This window comes from Carassius auratus, chromosome 3, assembly GCF_003368295.1.
Source record: "Carassius auratus strain Wakin chromosome 3, ASM336829v1, whole genome shotgun sequence".
Taxonomy (NCBI): Eukaryota; Metazoa; Chordata; class Actinopteri; order Cypriniformes; family Cyprinidae; genus Carassius; species Carassius auratus.
This window is the reverse complement of record NC_039245.1, coordinates 15,434,970-15,462,765: the sequence shown is the minus strand read 5'-3', so window position 1 is coordinate 15,462,765 and position 27,796 is coordinate 15,434,970. Positions and strand designations below refer to the sequence as shown.

At 37.3% G+C, this 27,796-nt stretch overlaps 2 protein-coding genes and 1 long non-coding RNA gene across 4 annotated transcripts; 1 reads left to right on the top strand and 2 right to left on the bottom strand.

Moving 5' to 3' along the window:
• Nucleotides 1-3,998: 3,998 nt before the first annotated feature.
• Nucleotides 3,999-7,267, bottom strand: LOC113055961 (uncharacterized). 2 transcript variants are annotated; one of them, XR_003277628.1, is made up of 3 exons: nucleotides 6,873-7,267; nucleotides 4,974-5,058; nucleotides 3,999-4,708 (listed from the first exon to the last, which is right to left on the bottom strand). It is a non-coding gene; the product is annotated as an uncharacterized LOC113055961 (long non-coding RNA). The 2 variants fall into 2 exon arrangements; XR_003277627.1 differs by lacking the exon at nucleotides 6,873-7,267 and adding an exon at nucleotides 6,699-6,859 and having other exon boundaries at nucleotides 4,000-4,708.
• Nucleotides 7,268-8,102: 835 nt separating this feature from the next.
• Nucleotides 8,103-9,631, top strand: LOC113055305 (transcription factor jun-B). The gene has a single exon (XM_026221506.1). The coding sequence runs from the start codon at nucleotides 8,360-8,362 to the stop codon at nucleotides 9,287-9,289; it is 930 nt and encodes a 309-aa protein (XP_026077291.1). The 5' UTR covers nucleotides 8,103-8,359; the 3' UTR covers nucleotides 9,290-9,631.
• Nucleotides 9,632-15,282: 5,651 nt separating this feature from the next.
• LOC113055399 (riboflavin-binding protein-like) lies at nucleotides 15,283-21,392 on the bottom strand. The gene is made up of 5 exons (XM_026221696.1): nucleotides 21,185-21,392; nucleotides 20,950-21,034; nucleotides 19,299-19,427; nucleotides 19,055-19,151; nucleotides 15,283-16,322 (listed from the first exon to the last, which is right to left on the bottom strand). The coding sequence occupies exons 1-5, from the start codon at nucleotides 21,339-21,341 to the stop codon at nucleotides 15,969-15,971; spliced, it is 822 nt and encodes a 273-aa protein (XP_026077481.1). The 5' UTR covers nucleotides 21,342-21,392; the 3' UTR covers nucleotides 15,283-15,968.
• Between the last annotated feature and the right edge of the window lie 6,404 nt (nucleotides 21,393-27,796).

Here is a 27,796-nt window from a genome sequence, read left to right as displayed (position 1 = left end):
GGCTCCAACTGCTCAGTCAGACAGATAGCCCCGCCCCCAAAGTCACCCCATTGGTCAATTCAGAAGTTGTCACTCAATCGAACAGATACATTTTCTGTCAAAATGATCGAGATGGCCAATCAAATCAAATATGGCGGGTCTAAGTGTCACAGTCACAACGCAACAAGAGTTTGTGGAAAATCAAAGTAGTTCTACTGTATTAGAAAACTGTTTTCCGACAGAAATCTTCAGCGACCGACAGTAATAGACTATCTAGTGATGCACACTACTATACTTTTTATGCAATTTCAAATCAGTTTTGAATTGAAGATATGATATCATAATTCATGTAAATCATAAATGAACGTGACAAGAAACATTAGCATTTTCGACTACTAGAATAAGAGTGAATGTGCACATTTTAAAATAAACTATTACTGCTTCATATATAACTACAGACCTAGAACTTGTTTAATTATTCCCTTAAATTACTTTTATCGACTATTATTATTATTATGCAGTAATTCTTATGATGTGTGCAGGACCATTATTCGTGCGCTTTGTTTTAATATTTTCATGCAGTTATTTTCACAGTTTACATTATATACATCAATCAAAATTTCAGACCAAATAATTTATTTTTTTTACTAGTGGGTGCAGGACACTATAGTTCATTTATGTAAGCGAGGATAGCAAAATAAAGTAAAGTGTGGCACGTTATACCCAAAAACTCTTCATACAGTGGACTACCAGTTAAAAAAGTAACAATTTGGGACCAAAAACTGTTCAGACACTTTTAACCTGACCATGTTTGATTACGTGTCATCTGACATTATGGAGATGAATCAGTTCTGACACAGTTAAACTTGTGAAATGTTAAAGGTGTCTGGATAAATTTAGACAGTGCAGTGTTAATATATGAATGTTTTAATAAACATGATTGCTTAAATGATGGTTTATTTGTGCTCTCTGTTATAATTAATAAACAACAATTTTGTCATGTTAACGTGTGCTGAAGTTTATTTAACTCATACTGTAGTCTAGGGAACTTAAATTTGAAAGATGACATTGATAACTTTTAATGTCGTGTTAGCTAACATGCTCATCTTATTGTATGGTGATAATTAGGTCTACACAAGAATACATAACATTTGTTAGTTAACAGTAAGTACAAACATTGTTGGGCTCTCAAGGTGTTATATTGTCATTTTGTTTTTTTATTATTTTATTTTTGTTTTCTTAAGATATACATTTTTTTTTTTGAATGTTCATTGATTGCTATGGTGAATGATGTTGACTCTTCCAATATGGCCGACGGCTTACGTTCAGTGGCGTATAGAAAGAGTCGCTATTGAGGAATCTACGTATACATAAGTCTGCAACGGTCTGCACGAGTTATCACTTTAAGTGATGTTTAAAATTGATTCAACACTTTTTTTTTGTTTGTTTGTTTTTTTTAAGTTGAGGTGGCAAATAGCCTACTCTAGTTCAGTCAACTTAAAAAAAAATGATTGAAACAATTAAAACTGTGAACTAATTTTTTTACAGTGCGTTTCGCTCTGGGCATAGGTGTTTCTCATGAGAGAACAGAGAGTCCATCTGTGTCTAAACATGTTATGAAATGCCTTCATTCCTCGGTCTGGTGAGCAGTCTGCAAAAAACATCACACACACACACACACACACACACTCCTAAAATAACGTTTCTTCTACTGTTCTTCGGGTCCGGCAGAACCTATATCAAGAACCATTTTTGGCTTTGATATGGACCTTTGGAAAATAATAAAGTTCTTGATGTTCCATTAGGCCTATCATCTCTTCAGATCAACACCAGATCATAGAAGATTTCCAAAGAACTTGAAAAAAATGGTATCTACAAAGTATGAAGATTGTTCCATGACAGCAGACTGATAAACAGGAAAACGCTCCAGTGTGTATCTGCTCATGATGATGAGTGTTTGTCAAGTGCTGAGCGAATCCTCTCTTTATAACAACAGGTAAATAAGAGATTGATTGTGCGGTGCAGCTTCCCTGATTAACTAAACATCGCGAGATTTCGATGAAGTGAAGACAGCGTTTAGTGACTGCAGAGGGATCGCTCTTTGCACACTTTCTAGGCTGTCTAATTCTGACTGTCTCAGAACGGCTATATTAACCTCAGAGAAGAAAGTGTCGTGTTTCGTGTCATGATTTTATTTGTCTTGATGTTTCAAAATGACTCGCTCGTGTGCTGTGCGTGTATTCATGTGTGAGGAGCTTAGTCAAAAAACTGTTTTAGTGACGTCATTACTACAGGAACTAGAGGGCTGTAGTCCAAACGGGTCGTTTTTTGTAGGCGAATTCTGTTAATTCAAATATCTCGCTTGGCATTGAACTTTGAGTTTTGGAATTTTACAGATATTATTTATACTCTAACAACAACATTACACAGTAACTAAAGTTTAAAACATGGGATCACGAAGAAGGGGACCTTTAAGTCGTGAAGAGGTAGATGCAGGATGAATCTGTTTATTATCTGGTCTTGTGGAGCTTCATCATCATCTTTATATCGTTCTCATTAGTTCTGTTGTGCAAAGGCAAAAGGCCTTTTGTTTGTTAGCTTTGGTCTGCTATTTACATTCATTTCAATGGAAATTAGGCAAGTCTTGAATCCTTTTACGTTTGTGAACATTGCAAATAAATCGGCTGCAAAACGGTGTCCTCTCACATGATTGTCTGGTTGTTATGTTCAGAATAAATCTATTAATATCATCACATTACTGTATGTTATAGCCTTTGAGTCTAGATATTAGACAGGCGTTACTATAATGATGGTGATCAGCAACTAGATATTGATGAAGTGGAAATTACTGCCTCTTGCCTTGGCGTGACACCTCACTTTTTATCTTATTAGATAATTTTCATTACTAAAACATCTAACTGCCAGATTTACAGTCTCCCGTCTATGATTAACTTGGCTGGATAGACAAATAAATCTCTAAAGTCATTTTTCTGAGTTCCACACTTTAGCGAGTTACGGTCTTTTGCCTTTGTAAGACAGAGCTGTTCTTCACGAATCTGCTCATTATCTCACCCTCGAGGTGAACTTTATCAGGATCCACATGAAGGTCGTGACCCTTCACCCCCGCTGACACACTGGGATTCCCTGAACTGACAAAGACTGTTGAGCTACACAGATCCAGTATCACACAACACGTTTCATAATAAGACCTTCTTGCCTTTAGCACTAAATAACTAATGCAGTTCTCAGATAACTACACCCAGTTATTCAGACGTCATGTGGCCTGTTCGTCTCGTACTGAATCAATCTCTTAAATCCATCAGCGGCGCTTGCTGCAGCTTATGAAAGACAGATGCTTCTTAACGTCCATAAATCTAGTTCAGACACCTTCTGGCAACATTAACGGGAATGAACGGATGATTCCTTAGACTGGAATGATCACCTGTCAAAAACAGATCAGGAGGTGATCAATTATACTTCATAATGCCTTCAGGCCTTCAGACAGACAGACAGACAGACAGCATCACTGAGACGTCTGTCTGACGTCTGCATTTACATTTACACGACTACACATTTCCTATCAGATGTCAAATAGACGTTTAGAAGATGTCTTTAAGATGTTAATGATTGAGAATGAATGTAAAACTGTGAAAACTGGAAAGTCTGTCAGATGTTTGTACACAGCAGATGCTTTCCAGATGCTTTTACGTGTTTAAAAACACAAGAGTGCAATGGAAGTCGCTTAAGAAAGGTAGTGGAAAATGTTGGAAAATAACATTACTCGTGTGCGTCTGGAGACAAAACATGGTAAAACGAGTCTTAAGCCTTGTCTGTGAAACCAGAGGTATGTTTTTTTAACTATAAGTGCTGTGTTTTTAAGTACACACGTGCGAGAAGCTGCAAAAGAATCAAGGCTCCAGTGCAACGCTCCAGAGCAATTTATAGAAGTTCATTTTGGGAAGAATAACAATTGTGACTTTATCTATTCTAAAAATATATATATAGATAGTTTTTGTGAGAAATAAACCCGCAATGGCATGAAAAAAAATCGCAACATTGTGATATATATGTTTATTAATCGTGTGGTGAAAATGGGATTGTATAAAGGTGTTATCGAGTCTTTACACAGAAAATGATAAATGCAAAAGCGGTGCAACCAAAAAATAAATGAAAAAATAATAATTGTAATTGCATTGCCCTGTGTCTCGTGTTTCCAGCATCACAAACATGCTTCAGATCTCCAAGAAAATAGGGTTTGTAAGCTCCTCCAGAATGAAGACAAGCAAGACAAGTGAAATGTTAATTATTCATATATTTTATTGATTATAAATAGATCGGTATGATTAATAGTGGACTGTTTTTTACACAGAGTACTGGTGAGATGGACATTACTCATCATTACCAGGCTGTTAATTGCTCGGTTTGTGTGGTCATGACAGGTCAGTGTATTTACAGACGCTCTTCTGTGTGTGAGTTTCAGTGAAGCGTTGGCTCTCTGACCCTCTCTAACCCTCGTCTGTCTGGAGGCGCTCAGCCCTTGTTTTCTGCTGACTGCTGCTTCAGTGTTTAACGCTCTTCAGCGCATCTCCAGCAAATATCTTGTGTTTTTCTGCTGACGCAGAGACGCGGTCGAGTCTGAGGGGAGACCTGTGATTGGCCCTGACACCAGCGGTGACATCATCTGATGAACACAGTACAGCAGTGGCCTAAAGATGATGGCACTGGCACCCTGAGGAATATGAGATTTATTTATTAGTATTTTAGAGAGAAAACAAACTACTGTTATTTTTTTCGAGGTTACTTGTAACCTTGACAGGCGTTGTGACAGGCTTTGTGAGTAGTGCTGTATATATTTAGATATTTATGAAAAGGCATTTAGTAATGAGAGCTTTCTCAGTTTGTTTTGGACATCATTTCGCATCCACACACACACACACAAACACACACACACTATACAGTCTCTCTCTCTCTCTCTCTCTGTCTCCCAATCTTACCGTAAATGTGATCCGGCCTCAGGCAGATCTCTCTCACACGCAGGATCAGCTTACATTATCTTTACTGGCTCGTATCCATGTCAACCTAAACACACACACACACACACAGTAAATAAACACACACATATACACTTGATAGTGATTATTATTGACTAGAATCAACAGTATTAAAATGCATTCCTAAAGTATAAAGGAACATATGTTTTTGTTCAGAAAAAGATGGAAATTATTTATTTTATTTATGAATTTTTAGAATAAGTCTTTAGAATAAGAGCTGCTGCCCTTCATCTGAATAAAACAAGCATTCAGCCAGAGAACTGCATGTACCGACCACACGCAGACCAGGTAAACAACAACAGCACACTGACCTTGGCTCATAACACACACACACACACACACAGGTTCATCTGTCTGTGTGGGATTTTTCATGGCGCTTCTGCCACTGCTGTGCTAGCCTCGTCATGGCACAGTGCCACACACACACACACACACACACACACACACACACACAGCCCACTCCTGTCAGTGTTACTGTAAACATTTAACCACCCGAGCAAAATACTGCAATTCTTCTCAATGTCACAACAGTCTGATAAAGTCACATACTTCTCTAGAAACACAAAGCAATAACAATGAAACTGAAAGCAGAAATCAGTCTCAAAACGTCTCGTTATGAAGAAATCTGTCTGTTTAACAGAGGGGATTTCGAAACGTTATGTGAGTCAAAGCACTGCATATTACAATATATGCATTTTATAATAATAATATATGATATGATATTTAATTAAATGTATACATACAGTTTTAAATGTTGTTTTATATCTAATAAAACTGTAATACATTTACAAAATGTTATTTTAAATTTAACAGAAAAAATTAATAATATTTAATAATAATAATAGCATTTATTTAGTGTTCATAAATATTAATAAATGATTAGCAAAATATCTTATATTTGACAAAAAATACATAGCTTTTGTAAATGTATAAAACAAAATGTAACAAACTTTAATAATATTCATTATTTTAATAATACATATTAGCTGTACTTCTTTGGATTACATTAAAATAAAATCTAATGTTTTATTTAATAATTTATTAAATGATAATAAATAAATGCCCTGCTGAGAATCCTGTGTGTGATCCTTACTAACATACATTAACATCAACACATGTTTTTAATAAACAAAATATTATTTTTTATTGATTTTTTATTTTTTATTTAACAAACTTTCATTATATTTCTTATTTTAGTAATAAATATATATTTATATTAATATTCATACATCACGGTATAAATAAATACACATAAATGTAATGATTTTTATACTAATTAAATAAATGCAGAATTTCCTCCTGATAAAGCTATCTGTGTGATATCTTCCAGGTCAGCTGACTCAGTGTCTGATCACAGCTGCTCCGCTCAAGCCTGATCTCAGGTGGGTTACAGGTTACAGTAACTCTCCAGCTGCTCTCACACACACAGCAGCACAGGTGCGGAGCGGGACGTCAGCCGAACCCCTGAACTACAGTACCTGAGAAGGCCAAACTGATCAAATAACACTCTGATTCATGTCAATGTACTGCCATTGAGGTTTAATATGACTTTTTGTTACATCAAACAAACTCAAAAGGCCTGAAAACAACTGACTCGGACTCCATTTCTCTCAGTGAAAACATGATATTCCCTCAAAGTGACTAGAGAGCAAACAATTACTGACTTACCTTATCTACATACTTAAGAATTGAGTAATCATTCATGGCTCACTTTACAGGTATAATTATGCAGCATCAGTATATGGGCTTTATTATCATTACATATAAAAAGCCTCTAGTCTAATTTGACTGCTGAACCTGAGTTTCGAGTCTAAATATCCAAACGATTAATAACCTATTCACCTGGTTTAGAGACCGGCGTTTAACAACTAATTATTGTTGACTATTATTATATGATAGAAAAGGCATTTTCTGTATGTGTTCTTCTGTGTGGGATTCAGTTCGTGTTATTTGTCATTGTGTGTGGATTTCTGAACTGCTTGCTTGTTAAGCAGGTGTTGCTCGTGAGTGTCGGGAACGCGCCTCTGCGCAACGCTCCAGATGAAGTGGGCGGGGCAACTGACGCTCCCTCAGAGGAAGAACTTGACGTCACGAAGCCCATATTTGGACTGTAAACTTCCCACAGGAAGCGGGTGACGGAGGATCCGTGATAAGCAGAGTTTTACAGCGGCACTCTTCTACTGACTTGCACATTCAGCAAGTTGAAAAATAACAGCTAGATTTTTATTTACAAATCTGAGTTACGTAATCTGACGTTTATATATATATATTTTTTTTCTTCAGGCTATATGACAGAAAAACAATAAAAACAAATACAGCAATAATAGATAAAATCAACAAAATTAGCTTGGACAGAAAACTCTTTTCGCAATTTTCCTAATGATTTCCTTTTAGATTTTACATCTTGTGTTTATGCTAACATTTCCGCGCATTAAAATCATATTAAACCCTAAAACAGCAGTTCTCAATTCCAGTTCTCTTGTAGGCTACCACCGCTTTAGACATTTTGCATGTTTCTATTCGTATGATTCCAGTTCCAAGGGATCGTATATGTTCCATTGAAAGGGCAGTATAGTGCGCGAGACGTTAATTGAACTTGTACGTTATGTAGGCTATTTATGATGTCACATTTCAAACTCAGTAAGTTTCGTGTGTGTATGAACTCGCTGCAGGCTGTGGCGTAGCACAAATCTGTGATTGAAGTAAACTTCAACAGATGTCACGTGCTCAGGGAGTAGGGAGAAGTGAACACTGTGTAGGGATCCTGTCAATTTGAACACAGTTTAAGCAAAATACGCCGTTTTTATAACTGTATGTAGTCCAGCTATAAGCCAACCATGTAAATCCAATGCTAGAACCCCTTTCTTGTTTAAATAAATAATCGTAGATTCTTTTAGAATGTTGGCTGTTCCTAAAACCGTTTATTTAATGATTTCGAATTTGCCCATTCGCTTTTCGCGCGCTGCGCCCTCGGGCTTGTTTACTGTCCCAGCAGTTCCCGACAATGACGTGTCGAGGCGTGTGACGTGGACTCCGTGGGGCGGGAGCTGCTTATAAAAGCGAATCGGGATGCCGCTCCACACGAACGAACGAGACAGAGCAAATCCAGCGAACATCTCTCCCAAAGAGCGTTCGCTTTCAACAGACAGCCTCTCTGAATTATTCCCGGTTTCATTGCTGCTGCGTTATTTTTGACCTTCACGCGGAGCATCGATACAACAGAACGCGGATCCATTGCCTGTCATCGTTTTTGGACGGGTTACACAGCGGACACTGAACTGTCAGACACACTAACGTTAGAAGAGAAGCCGGTCTTCCAGAAGAACTCTATGAGTACAAAAATGGAGCAGCCGTTTTATCACGACGACTCGTTTCTGTTGGGTTACGGTCACAACGACGCGGCACTACACGACTATAAACTCCAGAAACAGGGCATGAACTTGAACCTGAACGAGCCCTATCGGAACCTCAAATCGGACTTGTATCAGTCCAACAGTGCTGATGTGGGCTCGCTCAAACTCGCCTCTCCGGAGCTGGAGAGGCTCATCATCCAGACCAGCAGCGGGCTGCTCACGACGCCCACCCCGGGCCAGTACCTCTACAGTCGGGGGATCACCGACGAGCAGGAGGGTTTCGCGGAGGGCTTCGTCAAGGCTCTGGATGATCTCCACAAGATGAACCATATGCCCCCGCCCAATGTGTCGATTGGAGCCGGCGGTGTGACGACGTGCTCGACAACTGCGTCTGTTTTCGGCTCCTCCCTGCAGTCTGAGCCTCCCATGTACACGACTCTCAACGCGTACTGCCCAGCGCCCAGCCACCCGTCCGCCACCATCAGCTACCTTCCGCCGCACCTACAGCAGAGCCAACACCCGGAAAACACGCACGGGTTCCAGCACTCCGGCGTCCTCCAGCAGCGCTACGTGCCTTTGAAAGAGGAGCCCCAGACTGTTCCCGACATGCACAGCAGCGACTGCTCGCCACCCATGTCCCCGATAGACATGGACAACCAGGAGCGCATCAAAGCGGAAAGGAAGAGGCTCCGAAACCGACTAGCGGCCACCAAATGCCGCAAGCGCAAACTGGAACGCATCTCCCGGCTGGAGGAGAAAGTAAAGGTGCTCAAGACCGACAACGCTGGCCTGTCCAACACAGCCTCCGTCCTGCGGGACCAGGTGGCCCAACTCAAACAGAAGGTGCTGAGACACATGAACAGCGGCTGTCAGCTGATGTTGACCAGCAAGATGGAAGCGTTTTAAACCGTAGCCAACGCAGAAACAACACTGGACACTTGCTGGACCGTGCTTTACGACTGATCGGCTCTGGGACCTCGCCAGCTCTCAGAAGAGGCGTCTCGGACACGCTCTGGGTTCCGAATAAAACCGAGCGCGAACCCGCGACCGGAGCGCGAGAGAAGCCAAGAACGTCATGATCAACCGTGTATTTGATCTGATATTGTCGTGCAATACTACAGTTCCCGAACTCATAAATTATTGTATTACTCAGGTTGATCCTGACACTATGTTAACAATGTCACATGTTTACAATGTCTCTTTTTTTATGTGTGCGCTGTTTATTTAAGTAAATATATTGAAAAACAACTTTCGAGTCTATGGCTTTTCATTTGTGTTATATAATTATTGTTATGTAACTCTTAAGCTGACCGTTCCTAGAAAGTCCACATCTAGCCACGAAACTCAAAAATATGATATTATGTTTCACTGTTTGTGGCGTAATCAGATATTCTCGGGGTTGTGAATTGATTCGCACTTCCTGCGTTTGTGCGTTTACACAAGAGGCACCAGGCCTTTCCTAGTGACGTCAAGCACCACATCCATATATGGTCATTTTTGGCCCTCGTACGTCACTCCCCACCCACACACCCGGGCGAATAGTTTCATTGCTCCGGGATCAACGGGGCAGGAGAGCTTTCAGAGAGGGGCTTTCCGAAGCTGGATAAGAGCACAGTGAGCATGTGGGATGGTGTGTGTGTGAGTGTGTGTGTTTCCATGGAGCTTAGTGGGCTGAACGGTTAAAAGGAAAGGAAAAAGGAAAAAATATGCTGCTGCTAATAAACGAAACTAATCATTTAAAATATATTCAGAAACCTTATATATATATATATATATATATATATATATATATATATATATATATATATATATATATATATATATATATATATATATATCCTGTCGAATATAGGCCTATCAATCAGAAAAACACACTGATGAACTTTGTGCAGAGATATAACAGGTCAGAGAGAGGCCAGGTCAAAAATACACATCAGATGTGAGGTTTATATTCGGAAACTGAATCATATGTGAAGAGATATCTCTTGAGTAAGATAATATGACTGTTGAAAAACAGCCTAAATTGGATATATACAGATTTACACCCAAAATCATTATAAGCAAATCAATAGGCTATATGTTATTGTTATTGTTATTTTTTTTAGTTTAGTTTATTTAAGTAACAGAGGACTGGATCTTTTCATTATAAGCAGAATAATCTGCTCTTAAGTAATGGTATTACTGTGTGGTTTGGTGCTTTGGCTGTCTTCAGGAGATGAATGCATCCTTTGGGAAGTTACTGTGACCTCTGGAATGACTGGACCGGAGGCGAAGAAGAGAAGGATGAAGAGCATTAGCATGAAAATAGCTGAGTGACCCTGAGGTGAACCGCAGTAACCGATTCATTCACTTATAGCCCAACACTGAATTTAATATGTTTTTGAGCATACTGTGGCCTACTTTATTATCATTAAACAGCCTACTATTACACCAACGGGTCCTAACTATATGCAAAAACCCAAGAAGACCCTTAAACGTGTGGGACGTTTGTTTTTGTGCCATGCTCTCGCTGGTAAATGGGAGCGGGGTTTTCACTGGTCCACCTGCCGCTGACGTCAGTGACCCACCTGCGTGTTTTTCTGCTCGCTCTCGAGGTGGAAATCAAAGCGAACCACATCAAAGCGCCGAGAGCAGGCGCGCGCACACGCTTGGCTTGTTTTGGAGATTTTAAAGGTGTACCCCACCGTCAGTCACTTCATCTGACACTCGACACACATCAACAGCTCTTTTAGCTCTGGAACATTCTCACCTCCTCTCTCTTTGAAATCAGCTTGTTCCATGCTATGACCAGGTTTGCCGACTTTGATATGAGGCGCAAATAACCCTGTTTAATTAACCACCTTATTTTGCAAAACAGAAGTTAGGCCTACTTTATATAAATGTACGAGACTTAGCTGCTGTAGGTAGTGAATAACTAATGGGCAGTAAACAGCTATAAAACTATGTGCACTACAAACAAGTGTGTCTACAATATTAAAATAAACCCAAATTACCAGTTCGCAATACTACTCTATACACTAAAATAACTACCGATTAGCCATGTTTTTCTTGGTAAAAGTGTAGGAACCATGTTGTAAGTATCATATAACCAGCTGGCACACCTAAAAATAGATGCAGAATTATTTTTTATAGTTTCAATAAAAAATGTTTACTAAACTTGGGCTATTGTTGTTTACTTAGAATATATATATATATATATATATATATATATATATATACACATATATATATATATACACATATATATATATATATATTATATATATATATATATATATATATATATATATATATATATATATTTTTTTTTTTGTTCGCGACTCGGTTGATTCAGATCGGCACTTCGGAGCCTGTTCGCGACTCGGTTGATTCAGATCGGCACTTCGGAGCCTGTTCGCGACTCGGTTGATTCAGATCGGCACTTCGGAGCCTGTTCGCGACTCGGTTGATTCAGATCGGCACTTCGGAGCCTGTTCGCGACTCGGTTGATTCAGATCGGCACTTCGGAGCCTGTTCGCGACTCGGTTGATTCAGATCGGGACTTCGGAGCCTGTTCGCGACTCGGTTGATTCAGATCGGCACTTCGGAGCCTGTTCGCGACTCGGTTGATTCAGATCGGCACTTCGGAGCCTGTTCGCGACTCGGTTGATTCAGATCGGGACTTCGTAGCATGTTTGAGATTTTTTTAAATTCAGATCTGGACATCGAAGCAGGAAGTGTTTGTCAAACAGTTAATTAGTGATAAATGAATATTTGGACTTGAGGCTTTTTTTTTACCTGTCGATTCAGCATGTACATGGACCCACACACAAAGGTGGACACACTCTAGACGGGTGTGCCAGGTAGGGTGACCACCCGTCCCGCGTAGCGCGTGCGCGCAGTTTGAGCCCAATACATGCCTCCCACAAATTGAAACTGTGTCACGTGTAATCAATGCTTGCTCAAAAAAAGTTGGTCGCTAAATCTGGAGTCACCAACCCGTCGATTGCGGTCGACAAGTCGATCTTGGAAGCATTTTAAGTCGATCACGAAGATTTTTCAAAATCTGAGAAAAAAAGTTGCGAGCCTCCGCTGACTGCGCGCGCACCTCCCGAAACAGACGAGACATTTATACTTGACACAACTGTTTTAGACTGAAAACCAGACCATACAACTGATTTAGACGGGTGCCGGTGTGATGAGATTTACTAATATCCGTCTGCTCGGGCATGATTGTTTTAGGCCTGTAATTAATTGATTATTGAGGTAATAGGGATGGCACGGTTCGCTGAAATAAAAAAAACCAAACCGTTCGGTTCACCACACACGGTTCTGCACGCGCTTCAACTTAAATCTGACAAAGCATCTGTAATATTATCTGTAATATGTCTTGGCACGTAAAAAAAACAGGGTTCAGCTAATAAATGTTTCTGTTGATGAATGCGCATTCTGGCTTCCCAGACATTACAAAAACATGAAAAAAAAAAGATCTATATTGAGCAACTACAATTCATTTTAATCCTTTAATTATATATTATAATTTATTTAAAGTGAATAAATTGTAATGAAAAATAAACAAAATGAAATAGCTAAAGTTCAAAATTATCGTATTTGGAAGAAAATTATTATATTTAACAATTAACTACATTTTGACACGACCTGCAAATTAACACTAGGAGTATGGTTGGACGGAATCAGTGTGACAAAAATACTGTCCCATAATTTTGCACAGTAATCTGACAATAAATGTGGCACACCCAGATTTTCATATGCACACCCAGAGTCTCTTTTCTGGCTACACTACTGCTGTGTATAACAGTTTTACTACAAAAAACACAGTTAAACTATGTTTAGTCTACCAAAACTACTATAGTAGGCTAACTGGTGCTTTCGGTTTAAAACCATGGTTCATTTTTGCAATGGATATGGCACTGCTTTCACATAAAATACATTTTTTGCTGTATACGGAGTATTTGAGTATGTTATTTTCATAATGATAGTTTTTAAAGTTTCTAAAGACGTTTAAAAGACGAGTTAACCTGAAACTGTTTGTTTATTTGCTTTCATATCGAATGTGAGTTTAATTAACCAGGTTTAATGTGACTGTATCTCTCTTGTTTCCCTTTTATTCAGTGTAATTGACATGAGAACGGCTCACTGGCCTGTAAAACGCAGCTCTCATGAATGAGTCAAAGCTCACTGAGCGAAGTTTCACAACAGAACCTGTGTGTGTTATTTTTATCCTGCCTTCGCGATGAGCCAGAGCTTGATGGAATATTTATTCTTCATACTTCCTCTGTTCTAGAGGACAAGAGAAGCTTTCAAGCTTTTCATGCAAACACACACACACAGGAGAAACATCAGTGACTGATGACGACAAACTGTGGGCAGATCTCCTCCATCACACAGTTTTGCACATTTCATCTCTCTCTTTCTCCCACTCACACACTGTGAATCTCTCCAGCGATCTCATGGATATTCCTTCTTGTCCCTCGAAGGCCGTTAGATGAGGCTCTGATTGTGTTTCTGAGTGACTCTTTCCATCAAACACCCAGCTTCAGCTCCACACGGCGGTTATCATGTACTCCAGCATGCTCAGACTCTCACTGATGCTTCTGAGGAGGTTTTTGTTTTACTAACCTGTGGGTCAAAGCAGGGGTCAGTTAGAAGCATTATGAAAAGAACATTAATTAAATCATACAACAGTTAGATGTGGTCCAGCAATTAGACAATCGGTGTTTCAAGAGAGGTAATATATTAGCTGTTTATTAGACCTATATAAAAGTAGACTTCAAATCAAATATTAATATTATGGCTCAGTCTCAGTTGTGTTGATATTCAGTATACAACAGCATTATTATTACAAAACATGTTACCATGATGTTATATGTTGTTATTTTTATTTTTATTTTCATCGTACCTGACTTGGCCAGTCTTCTACTCATTTTCAAATGACTGATACTAAAGTAACAATGGTTGGCATAAATACTGCTCCAGTTTCCGCTCGTTTGAATATCATGTGGGATCATGGGAGTTTTTGTGTTTATGTATTTGGGTCAACCCTGGTTTATCTTATCATGACTTAAGTATAAAATCACTGTCAAAAACTGAGATTCACTTTAAAATTGGGGTCATAACGCCATCTACTGGAGTAAATGCCATAAAACTTACCCATGGCCTTGAAGAAACGTTTTGGATGTTTTCTGGAGAATAAGTCTGCTTCTCATTACACAGAGATAGGACACAAAATAAGCAGGATGACAGGATGTTCATACTGTAATACGAATGGCATATATTTATGTATTAATTATGAGTAGCCTACTGTAAATTCATTCTGACTAAATAGCCTATATTGGCCTACTGATTTAAATTCAATTATCTATTGTAAATTTGGCGGTAAACACCATATACGCACACAGATGAATGATAACAAGCTTTTTTTTTAAAAAAGAGAAAAACATTAAAAGAACAAACAAATTTCAGTTTTATTTAAGAATTAGAGACACAGGTAATATCAGAACAGAAACACACTTGTTTACTCACTAAAGCTATAAGATCGCACACAGCGACGCGACGTCATTCACATAAACAAAACACGTCATCACGTGACTCGCCAGATTTTACAGTATTCTCTCGTAGTTTCTTTACAGCGTTATTTTTTTTATGTAAATCAGTGTAAATACTGGATCATGTTTTCACTAAAGTCATTACGCAAAAAAATAAAATAAAATAATAATAATAATAATTAACACAACATACCGTCATCACACATAGGCTAGTGTCATAATTTGTGAGGTTACAGATTATGAGACAGTAGAGCACATTATCATGAAGTGTCACTGTTATGGAAACAAGAGACAAGCGACAACAGCATCATTTAGTTTGAAGCAATCCACAAAAAACAAAAAAACTAAAAAATGTTATGTGCTTTCAATTACTCTGAATAAACGGATAATGTAAAACAATATATGAAACTCAATTTATTGATGTAATGTGACGCATTTCTAATTACTTTAACACTTTACAATAAGCTCCTCTTTGTTAGCATTAGTTAACGCAGAGAAGTTAGCCTAGCCATAATATTTTAGGAGTGTTTTACAAGCAAATACTACTTTCTATGTTTAGATTTCAAGTTGAATTCAAAGTTTTATGTGCCCTTTCTTTTAAATTGTTTGTTAAATATACTGTACTAACAATTTCTGAGTAAAAATTGTTTCTACAATGGTAAATGTGACTACCTTTTACCTAACATTAACATTATTATTATTATTATTATTATTTTACTACAGCATTTTCTAATCTTCTTTAATGTTTGTTAATGTTCATGTTAATTTACGGTGCATTAACTAATGTTAACAATCAAAATCTTACTGTAAAGTGTTATCCAGACCTAAATTCAACTCTTCATGTTGCCTTTAACAGGTCAACAGGTTAAAATTAGCAGAATGTCATTTTACAGAAGTATCTTTAGTTCACAGAGGATTGTTTTGCTGACTGTGTTAAATAGACAACACTTTAGAAACCTCACTGCATTAGTTTACTGTAAATTCAACTGATAAGATAAAATGCTCATTAACAAACATTTAGCAGATCTATCACATTTCTCCTAGAAGCCGCTCCCGCTGCCCTCCGTGTCGCTGGTTAGCACTGAGCGTTTGCGCAGTACAGCCTTGGCACTGCTCCTCCGGGCCTGAGGTGGCGCTGTGGCGCTGCGTGCTCGAGGCCCTGCGGGAGGGCAGGGGGCTCTGTACTGCGGCAGGCCACTCTTGGTGGTGTCCAGTTCTTCAGGGTCTCCTTCCTGAACCCTCAGAGCTGCGATCACCTCTCGATCAGATGGACTGAGGGTCAGACAGCCGCAGCTATTGCCTTCAACACCGTCTTCCTCCCCGGGGTCGTCTTCAACTGTCATGAAAGCTTCTCCCCAAAGACTCTCGCAGAGGTCACGTCCATGCTGGTACATCTGATCAACAAACACAGATGCATGTGAGTACATGATTCTTTTCCAACTGTAGATCCAACCTGACAGTAGAAGAAGATGTTCCACTTTAATGCTGCTATAGTGGCCTCTTGTGGCAATGCTGAGAATGCAGTGCAAAACTGATTTGTATTAAAGGGACAGTTAGCAAGAAACTGAACTGTATTTATATTGTTTTTTTTTTCCGCTGATCACGATAAAGCAAGAAGAAGAAGAAGACGCCTCACTTGCTGGCTGAAGAATAAAACGCAAAGGCGTTCAGGACAGTTCGGACATTGTATTGAAAATCAAAGGTAAAATATTATATAAATACTGTCCAGTTTCTTGTACAGACTTATCGTTTTGTGTCTTTACACATCGATGTATTGTCACAAGCCGCAGGGTTTAATTTGGTTTTGTTTGTGTATGTCTGTTTGACTCATAAAGCCGTGATTCCCATACACTTCCATTATATGACTGACAGACTGCAACAGTTTGAGTAAAAAATCTCAGTTTGTGTTCCACTGAAGAAACAAAGTCACCTACATCCCTTTAATCATTCTGACAACATAAAATGCAAAATAAAAGACAATAACGAGAAAAAATTGCAGTATACATAAACAACAGAAAGTAACAACATCAACATTAATTGTTCTTCTGACTGTTAAAGATGTGTCCATTTATCTAATATAATTTAAATTAATTTGACTTATTAACATTGAATTTATAAAATGTTAAAAAAATATGAAAAATATACACATAAATATGTGATTATATCAGCCAGGATTCACTCCTAGTTACTATATATATATTTAATGTGTAAATATATATACAGTTAATTTATTAATAACTCAATTAATTAATGTATATATATATATATATATATATATATATATATATATATATATATATATATATATATATATATATATATATATATATATATATATACAGTATATATACACACACACACACACATACACATACACATTAATTAATTGAGTTGAAGTTCAAACTAACTTAAGTTGAAATAAAATAAAATATTAATATTAAAAACTACTTAAAAATTGACAAAAGCTTAATAAAATAACTAAAACCAAAGCTAAAATATTAAAAGTGATTTTTTTTAATAAAATATAAAATTACATTGCAATGCAATTTTATAAATTCCATAACAGTATTTAAATAATACTAAATAGCACTGCTGTTCTCTATATTTCACCATTGTCTGCTGTATTGAAAAACAGAAAAATATTCGGTAGCACTTTATTTTACAGTCCTGTACCTCATGTACATACTATGTACTTATTATAGTAATTACAATAACTATGTAATAACTAGGTACTAACCCTGAACCTACCCCTAAACCTAACCCTACCCCATGTAGTTACCTTGTATTACCAGAACTTTCTTAGATAAATACACTGTAAGTACACTTTAAGTACATGTTAGTACACGTACTGTAAAATAAAGTGCAACCAAATATTCTATATTACTAATTACAGTAAGCATTATCATTATTATAATTAACATCAGTGTTCAGTCATAAACATGGGAGATAAAGTAAATATGAAATCAATAAAGTAATAGGAAGTGCTCAGATGTAGTTATGAGTCATCTTACGTCCATGTAGTGTCAAAAATATTGTTTAAGGATGATGAAACATCTCAGATCTGCTGCTAATATTATCAGTCATTATTTTCACACATCAGCGATTCACGCATATTAATGATTCCTGAATGTACACACACAAACTTTCTCTCACTATTAGCTGTGATTTTCAGCCCTAGAATGTGTGAATTGTGTGTGTGTTCGTGTGTGTGTGTTTCTCTGTCACTCACACTTGTGCGCATGATGATTTTGAATTCTCACTGTCAGCTGCACGTCCATAGACACATAACTTCCATTAAAATCATAACTTCGCCTCCTCATTCCTCATGATTTAATCAAGTCTTGCTCACTGTTATATATCATTTGAAATGGCTTAAAATGGCGAAAAGTGAACAGCAGAAAAGTCTGTGTAAAGTTAAAGATCATGTTGAGATCACATGACCAGCCAAATTCTTCTTGTATTATCTTGGTATTTCTACACAACATAATTCACTGAATAACTCATTCCAACTAGTATTTCAATGTTTATCCAAGAGGGAATCAAGGTCCAAATTAGTTTTGTTTCGTGATGTTGTTTCAACTTCTTACTTTTCAAGTTTAAACACTGGTTTAGAAGTAATTAGTTTAACCTTTTACGACCATTTAATATTGCATTAAACACTGTTGCAATGTTTTTTTTCAACACTGAAACAGCAAACAACAGTCTGTATGAGAGGCGATGGCACTGATTCACACTCTCTCTCTCTTTTCACATGTTCAGCATGTCAGTGTTGAGAAAGAGTGACATGATCTGACACCTTCACTCCGCGTGTGTGTGTGTGTGTGTGTGTGTGTTCCAGCTGTGTCCAGGCCAGGAGTCACACCATCTCTTCACACACACACTCTCTCCATGTTTGCATCACCAATAGTGCTGATCAAACCTCTAACGCTCAGTGTTAAACTTCAGTGTGTGTGTGTCCGGCGTCCTGTAGCATTTGTGCTCCGGACATGAATCACTCCTTACACCTGCATAGCATCGCCCTGGCAGCCTCACATAACACTTGTAATGCACAAACAAGTCATTTTCTTCAGACATGTAAAGCTCCAGTAGTGCGTGTGGTTATATAATGTTTGGTGTGGCATGTTACCTGTTGGTAGGGCACACAGCCGCTGCTGCAGTTCTGTCCGCGGGGGTCAGTGGTCCAGTCCCGAGCACATGTCATGTCCATTTTACAGGCCTCATACCTGCAACAGTGACTCAGCGTCATCACGGTGTCTAAGTTACCAACAGCTAAACTGGTAAATGATGAAGAACCTAAGAATCTTTCCTGTCAATCAAAGCTTATGGCCTTGGGCCCAAGACAGAGTGTATTTATGAAGATGAGGCCTCACCAGTCTCTGCAGAAGCTGTGGCACAGAGGCACCGCCTTCAGGGAGGAGTCTCGATGTGGGTGTGTCCAGCGAGCAGCATCAGGAGAACAGCGGTAAAAACAGGCGACACGCTTCAGGAAAGACTCACAGCTACAGAGAGACACAGGATGGTAAACATCACATCAAGGCAACATTTTAGTTCACACTAGAGTCCTGCGCGGGACTGATTTCTTAATCCCGCTCTCGCTAAATTTCTGTCTTCCACTGTATATTTTCACGCATCTGGGAGCTGATATCAGTAAACGGGGTACTGAAATCGCTTTTGAATGAGCACTCACTGTTCATTTTCACTTTCGATTTTGCGATCATGAAAGGGAGCACATCTTACAAGACATTTGTGATGGAGCTCAGGATCTGTTGAGAAGCAAATCCTCCAGCTTGGTCTTATCAGTCATCTCTTCTTACTCTCGACTGACTCCCGCAGCTTGTGAATGGAGCAGAGCACGCGCTTTAAGTTTATAATTTTAGTGCACGCTTTTTTCCACAAAAATTAGGGGCAGTGTCGAGGTAAGCGATTAATGTAATCTGTTTATGACCAAACACAGTGTAACATGGACTACTGCAGCAAGCCCAGTGTTCATGTAGCTCCATTATTCTTGTTATTCACAGAATTGTGGGAAGACGAGACCCACGCTAGGTTTTTTGACGCCCATTCCTGCAAGATTCATATTGGGTCCCGTATATGTATATATATATATATATACATACATTAATGAAATACTTTAAAATGTAAATAAATAAACAAACAAACAAAATAATAATTAAAATAAATGAATAAATACATAAATAATGTTGTCATAAAAATGACTTAAAAGATAAACATGGATAAAAATAATTAATAAGATTCATATTGGGTCCCGCGGGATCCCAATCCCAATGCAGCCTTCTGGTTCACACGCATTAAAATCCACACCCATACATAAGAAAAACACAAACAAACATGGATTGAAAATAAATAAACATGAATTAAAATAATAAACTGCATTAAACATTTTTTTTAAATAAACATGGTTCAAAATAACTAAATAATCAACTATGTGTATATATATACATTAATGAAATACTTTAAAATGTAAATAAATAAACGAACAAACAAAACAATAATTAAGATACATGAATAAATACATAAATGATGTTATCATAAAAATGACTTAAAAGATAAACATGGATAAAAATAATTAAATAACCAATTAACTAAATATATTAATAAACATAATTTTAAAATATAAATAAATAAACTAGCAAACATTAATTAGTTCAAATAAACAAATAAATACATAAAACATATTATAATAGACATAACTAAAATATAAATAAAAATTAATTTAAAAATAGACAAACTAACAAACATGGACTAAAAAGTAACTGAATATAAACTAAATAACTAAATAAATATAGAAATTAAGATTAATTTCAATAAATAAATAAACTTCCAGTTTTAATAGGAAATGTTATTTACTGTTTTTAAAAAGCTTGCAAATCACCCTTTATACTAATAAAATAATAATAATAATAAAGTTTTATTAAACACTTATACACTTAAACCTGCTTTTGAAGTCATTCCGAATGTTATTTTAATTTTAATCTAATTAAAGATAAATCAGAGACTTACAGAGGGCTGAGGAGACCACACTTATCCCAGAAAGACTTGTCCTCGCTGGACAGATCCTGGACATCTGTCTCTGAACAACACGAGTCTGGACAGAGACACACACATTCACAAACTACAGACCATACAGTCCCACCTCTACTTGGGAAATAGACATGAAAGTTTTTAATAATCTGATCTCGACTAGTGTTGAATCAGCTGTGTGTGTTTGTAAGATGACTATAAAGAGTGCACACACTCTCCCTGTAGAGCGAGCACTGCTTCAGATGACGCTCTGGACTGGGCGTGGCTTTGTGTCTCCCGTCCCGTAGACACGCCCCCTCGTGACTCATCACAGCGGCAGCCAATAGACTCGTGAGGAGGGCGAGGCCGAGCAGAACTCTAGACACGCCCATTTTCACCTGTGTTTACGTTTAAGCTGCAAGAAATAATCGAGGATGAGAAAACACTCCATAACAACTCTCATTAACTGGTGTTATGATGCTGCGGAATGACATAAATTGTATAAAAACCTTATTCATTTATATAATGACTTGTAAAAGATAAATACTGAGAGCTGAGATCATTTGATGTGTTCATATTCTTATTCCTGCCTAAATTCCACAAGCGAGTTTTAGAGGAATTCCCGCCATAATGACGTCACGATTTGGAATCAATTCTATTGGAATCTTCCAGAAATCAAATAAGATCCTGCTGGACAAACTGAAATTCTAAATATAACATTTGAAAATGAAGCATTTGTTTATCCAGCATGATCGTACCCAATTCTCAGACTCTGATGTTCTTCCTTATGATTTAAAATAAGCACGGAAATAAAATAAAATAAAATGAATTTCTAAAAATATAAAGCAAAACGAATTTGTTTATCCAAGAGGATCGTGGTTGTTTGTGCTTCCTTTAAGATTATAATAAGCATAAATAAATTAATAAATAAAATTAATGAATAATTAAAATAAAATACAATAGGATAAAATAAAACTAAAATGAATGAATCAATCAATGCATAAACACTGTGTGTGTGTGTGTGTGTGTGTCTGGCCGCTCTCTTTGCTAGAAAAGATGTGACGCCTACTGAAACTTTCAGTTAAACTGGAATCCTCATTACAGTGATGAAAACATTCAGTTCAACATATAAACTTTGATAGATAGCATCGTGTCTATAGAAAAGAAGTTTCCCATCTTCCTGTGCTACTCATAATAATGTCCTTTAACTGTGTCACGCAGTCCTGCCTAGGAGGATGACACACACACACACACACAGATTTACTCCAGTACACACAACAAACACCTTGTGTAAGAGTTGGATCTTCTAAAGCACAAAATGACTGTTTATATGTCCATAAAACTGCTTCATACCTTGATAGTGGAGCGTGCACGTCTGCTGTGAGTGTCTGATGCTCTCGGTCTGATCCACACACACTCTTTACCCAGAGCTGGAGACGAAGGACATCTCCATGACAACAGCCCTCCCTCCCTCCCTCCCTCTCTCTCTGACACTCACACACACACACACACACACGCACACTTGTCATCGGGTTGATCTCAATGAGTGCAGTTCTCAAAGAAAAATAATAAAAGCAATAACAGTCTACTGTAAAACAGAGTCAAAACAAAGACACATTGATTATACTCTCTAATGAGAACAGCACAGAGGCTTTATTTCATTTGACCTTGCTTCTAAATGCATCTGAGTCACTGCACCTGCTGGCTGTGTTTTCTGTGTTTTGTTTTCCCCAAAACCTGGGTACAGTATCTGACAGTGACTGGAGGTGAATCTGGGGGAATTAGGATAATCTGGGATGTCTAAGCTTCTTGTCCCATCACGAGCATGTCAACACCAACGTATGGTGTAGCTGCTCTAAAGTCTCGCTTGTCAATCTAAACTGATGAGATAAACTGCAAAAGAGCACAAGAAATGAAACGTGTTGTAAAGTACTACTCAACATTCACAAAAACAACACAATGCATATGAATTGCAGGGTTAGTATAAGAAACAAAACACTGCAACCATTAAAAAAATGTTTTGTTACTTGAAATCAAAGTTTAAAAATGTAAAAAACATTTTAAAACATTTTTTTATCAGTTAGTTGCCAAAACAACATTTCTCAGTTTCATTTACTTTATGGTGTACTGAAATAAAACAGTATAATACATAATATATATATATATATATATATATATATATATATATATATATATATATATATATATATATATATATATATATATATATAAACAATAACAACACTGTACAAAACAAACCATAAAACTGTAAATTAAAAGCAAAATCAGTATTACAAGTAAATATCAATAACAGTCTTAAAAATCACATTTAATTTAATGTTACTTATTGTTTCTTTGTAATTTTAGGGGAAATGTACAAGCAATTTTGAGTATAATTTTGGAAAAAATGGTGTATAAACTATTTTCACTTATAAAATTGTGAGTAAATTTAACAAACAGTTACAAAGAAATAGCAATTTTGAGGTAGTACACACACACACACACACACACACACACACACACACACACACACACACACACACACACACACACACACACACACATATATATATATATATATATATATATATATATATATATATATATAATAGTGTAATAAAAATGGCAAAACACACATTGATAAAACTTTCAACTTAATGGAAAATACAAAAATAAAAACTAAATCAATGGTCAAATATTAGCCGATAATCTGCTTGTCTGATATATTTAGTGGAATATGACATATTTCTGAGAGCAGAAAGCAGCCGTTTGCAGTGACCATGAGATGTTTTCTCTCAGCAGACACTGGAGGCTTGTTTTGCTGGTCTTTCCGTCTCTAATCTTCCTTCTGGAATAATCCCACCTCCGTGCGCTGCTTTAAGACGTTTTTGGCCCTAAACGCAAACCCTGTGCCCTAGTTAGAGAGCTGAGAGGATTCAGCCTGAAACACACACAGAGCTGCGGGACGTCTCTGAATGTGTGTCTTCTCTCTTGTCATCAGCTGTCAGAGCGATTCACAGTGATACAGACGCTTTCGTAAGCAGGGGCTCCAGTGTTTTATTTTGGGTCTGAGCACAGCAGACAGAAGCTGTTAGCCTTTGGTCATCTGAGCTGGAATAATAATCCTTTGTATCAAATCTATTCATGGATGAGCTGTTGTGTTGGTCTGGAGAGGTCACTCACATTATGACGACGGGACCGCCGCTAATTGCACTGCATTTGTTCTGTCATTCAGAGCTGGTTTTGCTTGTATGGACTGATTGGACTTGGTTTTCACCATTTCTTACCTAAAATACACAGCTTCATGGCCTACAATGTGTCAATATCAGTCGCAAAAACTAAAAGTACTGCTACTGTGGGCATGGTACCGTGGTAACACTATAGTATTATTCAAGTACCTTTGAATGCCATCATATGTAGTTTTATTCAAAAGTTCAATAATCCAATCTACAAAGGAATTTGTGCACAGAGTTAATTTGTTACCATCTGACTGTAGCATTTTATAAGTCCCGCCAGGATTTCCCTTTTTGCAATATTTGCATTAAAACAAACAAAGGTACTACAGAAACAGAATAAACAAATGTATCAAATCAAACTCCATGAATTCAATGATGATTCTTATTAAAGCTAGATATTCAGAAGTGAGTAACTTTCTATTTTTCTTTAGTTTTTTTATGACTTTTATTCAGAGGATAAAATAGGCTGCTGTCACCTTTTTATTTTTTTATTTTTTATGAGAGGCTCTTTGGCCTGGCTCAGATGTTCATCCACCATTTCAAACGAATGTTTCTGCATGCATAGAGTTTCTTCACTTTATTCTCCACAGGTTAATATAAATCATCATTAGAGCGCCCTCTGCTGGCCGGCCTGACAGTGAGCGGTACTGCGCTCCATCTAGAGGTGGACTGAGGAAGTGCAGCACAGGTCAGGTCACTCAAGACCATTCATCATGATTTCTCCTGTTGACTGACAGTTTGGGATTTAAAAATGTATTTTAAAATTTAAATTAAAAGTCTCTTTGTGGAATAAACCCCAAACCTCTAACACAAAATATTAAAGTATTAAAATAAAACATCATGTGTCTTGTTGAAGAGAAGTGTGTTGTTCCTTCACAAAGTGTTTTTGTTTTATTCCAGTTGGTAACCACTAAGAACAGCCAGCAGATACGTGCTTAAAACCACCCAGAACTCCCTAAAAATGTTCTGAAAGCAACACTATCATTGGCTCTGTGTCTCTATCCCTGTATTTATGGTGTGGACTTTTCTATTCTTATGGAATTGGAGCGTTTATTAAAACATTATCTGTTTAGTTATCGTCTTTGGAAAGACTTTGGAAGTTTGGAAAGGGCCTTAGCATTGAGTTTTGCACATGTAAATACCACTCACATTGACTTCAGAGGAAAATCTAGTTTTTAAATGACCTTTATTCTGAGACTCTGCAGTTGTCAAAAAAATAAACAAACAAACAATATGTTCTTGTAGCATGCAAATGAATCACGATATTATTTAATCACATCTGTCTTCATTCATCTTAAATAACATTATATGCTTTTTGAAGAGCATGAGTAATAAAGCAAAGTCAATCAATCAAGCTTCTTTACAAAATTTATTAAACATTTTATCATCATTTCTGTACATTGCAATAAACAAATGACACTTCATTTAAAAAAAAACTGTCTGTGTATCACAGTGCTTCACTATGGGAATGAAATCAACAAACTGATTTCAATCAGATATCAGTAAAAAGGCCTGATATCTGTTTCCCTGTTCTTGGCTTAATTATTCAGCATCACAGTGAAAAATCATCTCTTCAAAGTTTGCATGGATGTATCGACCCGAAACCTTGAGGACAAGTACGCTGCCAAAGTTGTGACAAACTTCACAAAGTCTCTCCAAGGTCCATGTCTGTATCAGATGACAGCAGCGTTCGATGGGGGCACTCCGAGTCAGTTTCCAGATGCTTTCAATCTCTCCTCCTGGATTTTTTGGCCGCAGTTCATGGCCAGAGTTGCAACGGCGTACGAGGACAGAATCACGATGGTGCTCCCAACGAAATGAGAGGAGCTCCTCTCGGCATCACACGGACCGTCCTGTGGGGGGTAAACCGTGTCTGAGACCCTCACAACTCACCGACTGGATCACGGGCTCCATGTGTGCTCAGGTAGAGACAGCTGGTCGATGTGAACAACACGGGCCTCTTTATAAGAGCCATGACGGACTCTCAAGACACGTCAGATCCTGACGGGAAACACAGGATGAGAACAGATAGCCATGTGCGAGGTCAGTAGGACGCCAGGATCTTAATAATTTAAGCTCATTAGTTACGGGAAAGAGGCACACAGGTAAACAGCTCTGACATCAGGAGTGTGAAACTATTTACTCTAAAAGTTGTTTATAACTCATGTGAGGGCAAGGAAAGCATATAAGAACTCTTAACCACAAGTCATGGGTTCGATTCCAAGAAAATGCATTAATGCCAAATGCATAAATTGAAATGATTATATTAATATTTTCTCCATTTATTTTACACAGACGTATTAGAAAAAAGATAATAAATACAAAGAAATCAAAGCAGGTTAAGGTTAAATTTAAAAAGATTGAAAAAATAATAATAAAATAAAAAATAAGCTATTAATAACAAATTAAAAGAATAAATAATTAACAATTTAAGAATAAAAATCAGGTAAAAAAAAAGTATATTTTAAAAATGGATTACATTAATATTTTATTGTTAATATTCTGAAAGAATTCTGAAGATTCTAGAATGTGTTGTTGCTAGGATACTAATCTGTTTCTAAGGTGTTCTGAGTTTTGTTTGGTTGTTATTTGTTTACCTCCCTGACTGTTGTGAAACTATCCTTCACCCTTGCTTCACTCTGTGATACTTGAGTCTTCATGGCTCATGTTTCTCTTCAGCATAAATCTGTTTTTGTTTATACACTTATATTCACATTTACACCATATAAAAACTTATAAGATGAATTTGAGTGTCTAAACAGTGGGTGAGGTCACCAGAGGTCATGTCTGTCATACAGCAGGTGTAGTGTGTGTTTCACACCTGAGATGTGTGCTGAAGGATCAGTTACATTTACATTTATGCATTTAGCAGACGCTTTTATCCAAAGCGACTTACAGTGCATTCAGGCTAACATCATGTGTTCCCGGGAATCAAACCCCCAACCTTGCGCTTCATAGCGCAATGCTCTACTAATTGAGCTACAGGAACACTTAACTGTCTGTTAACTGTCTGAACACTGTGGACACTCATCTGTGTATCAGGGACAAACAGATTGCAGTGAGGTTTTATTTTTATTTATTTTTTTGTTGCATGAAAGTAGGAAAAGGCCAATTCTAACAAATGTATGAGTTTACACTGAATTCTCTTATAAATGTCACAGCAGGATCATGTGGGTTGGTTTGTACGTGAGCAGTACATCTGTCCCGTGTTTGTCCATTCATTCATTTGACCTGCTGCAGATCACTTCTGTTAGCTCTGAATTAAACTCAGTCTCATTCTGCAGGCCAAGCTGCTTTACTGTCTGACCACACACACACACACACACACATACACACACACACACACACCCACACACCATGTAAAATAAGATCCCCACTGTGTTTCTATTAATGCACTTGTCTTTTAGGTTAAAATAAATGATTTAGACTTGGGTTTTCTGGGACACTTTGTGAGGTCACCGATGCTTTGGCCTTTGCTAGTTTGAATGAATTTTTTTAAATGTTTAAATTCAAGTCAGGTTTGACCAATATTGAGAAAAAATTATTAATCTTCTTCATCATACATATTTAAAAAAGTAATTACTCTGACAGATTAATACTGATGGTTTATT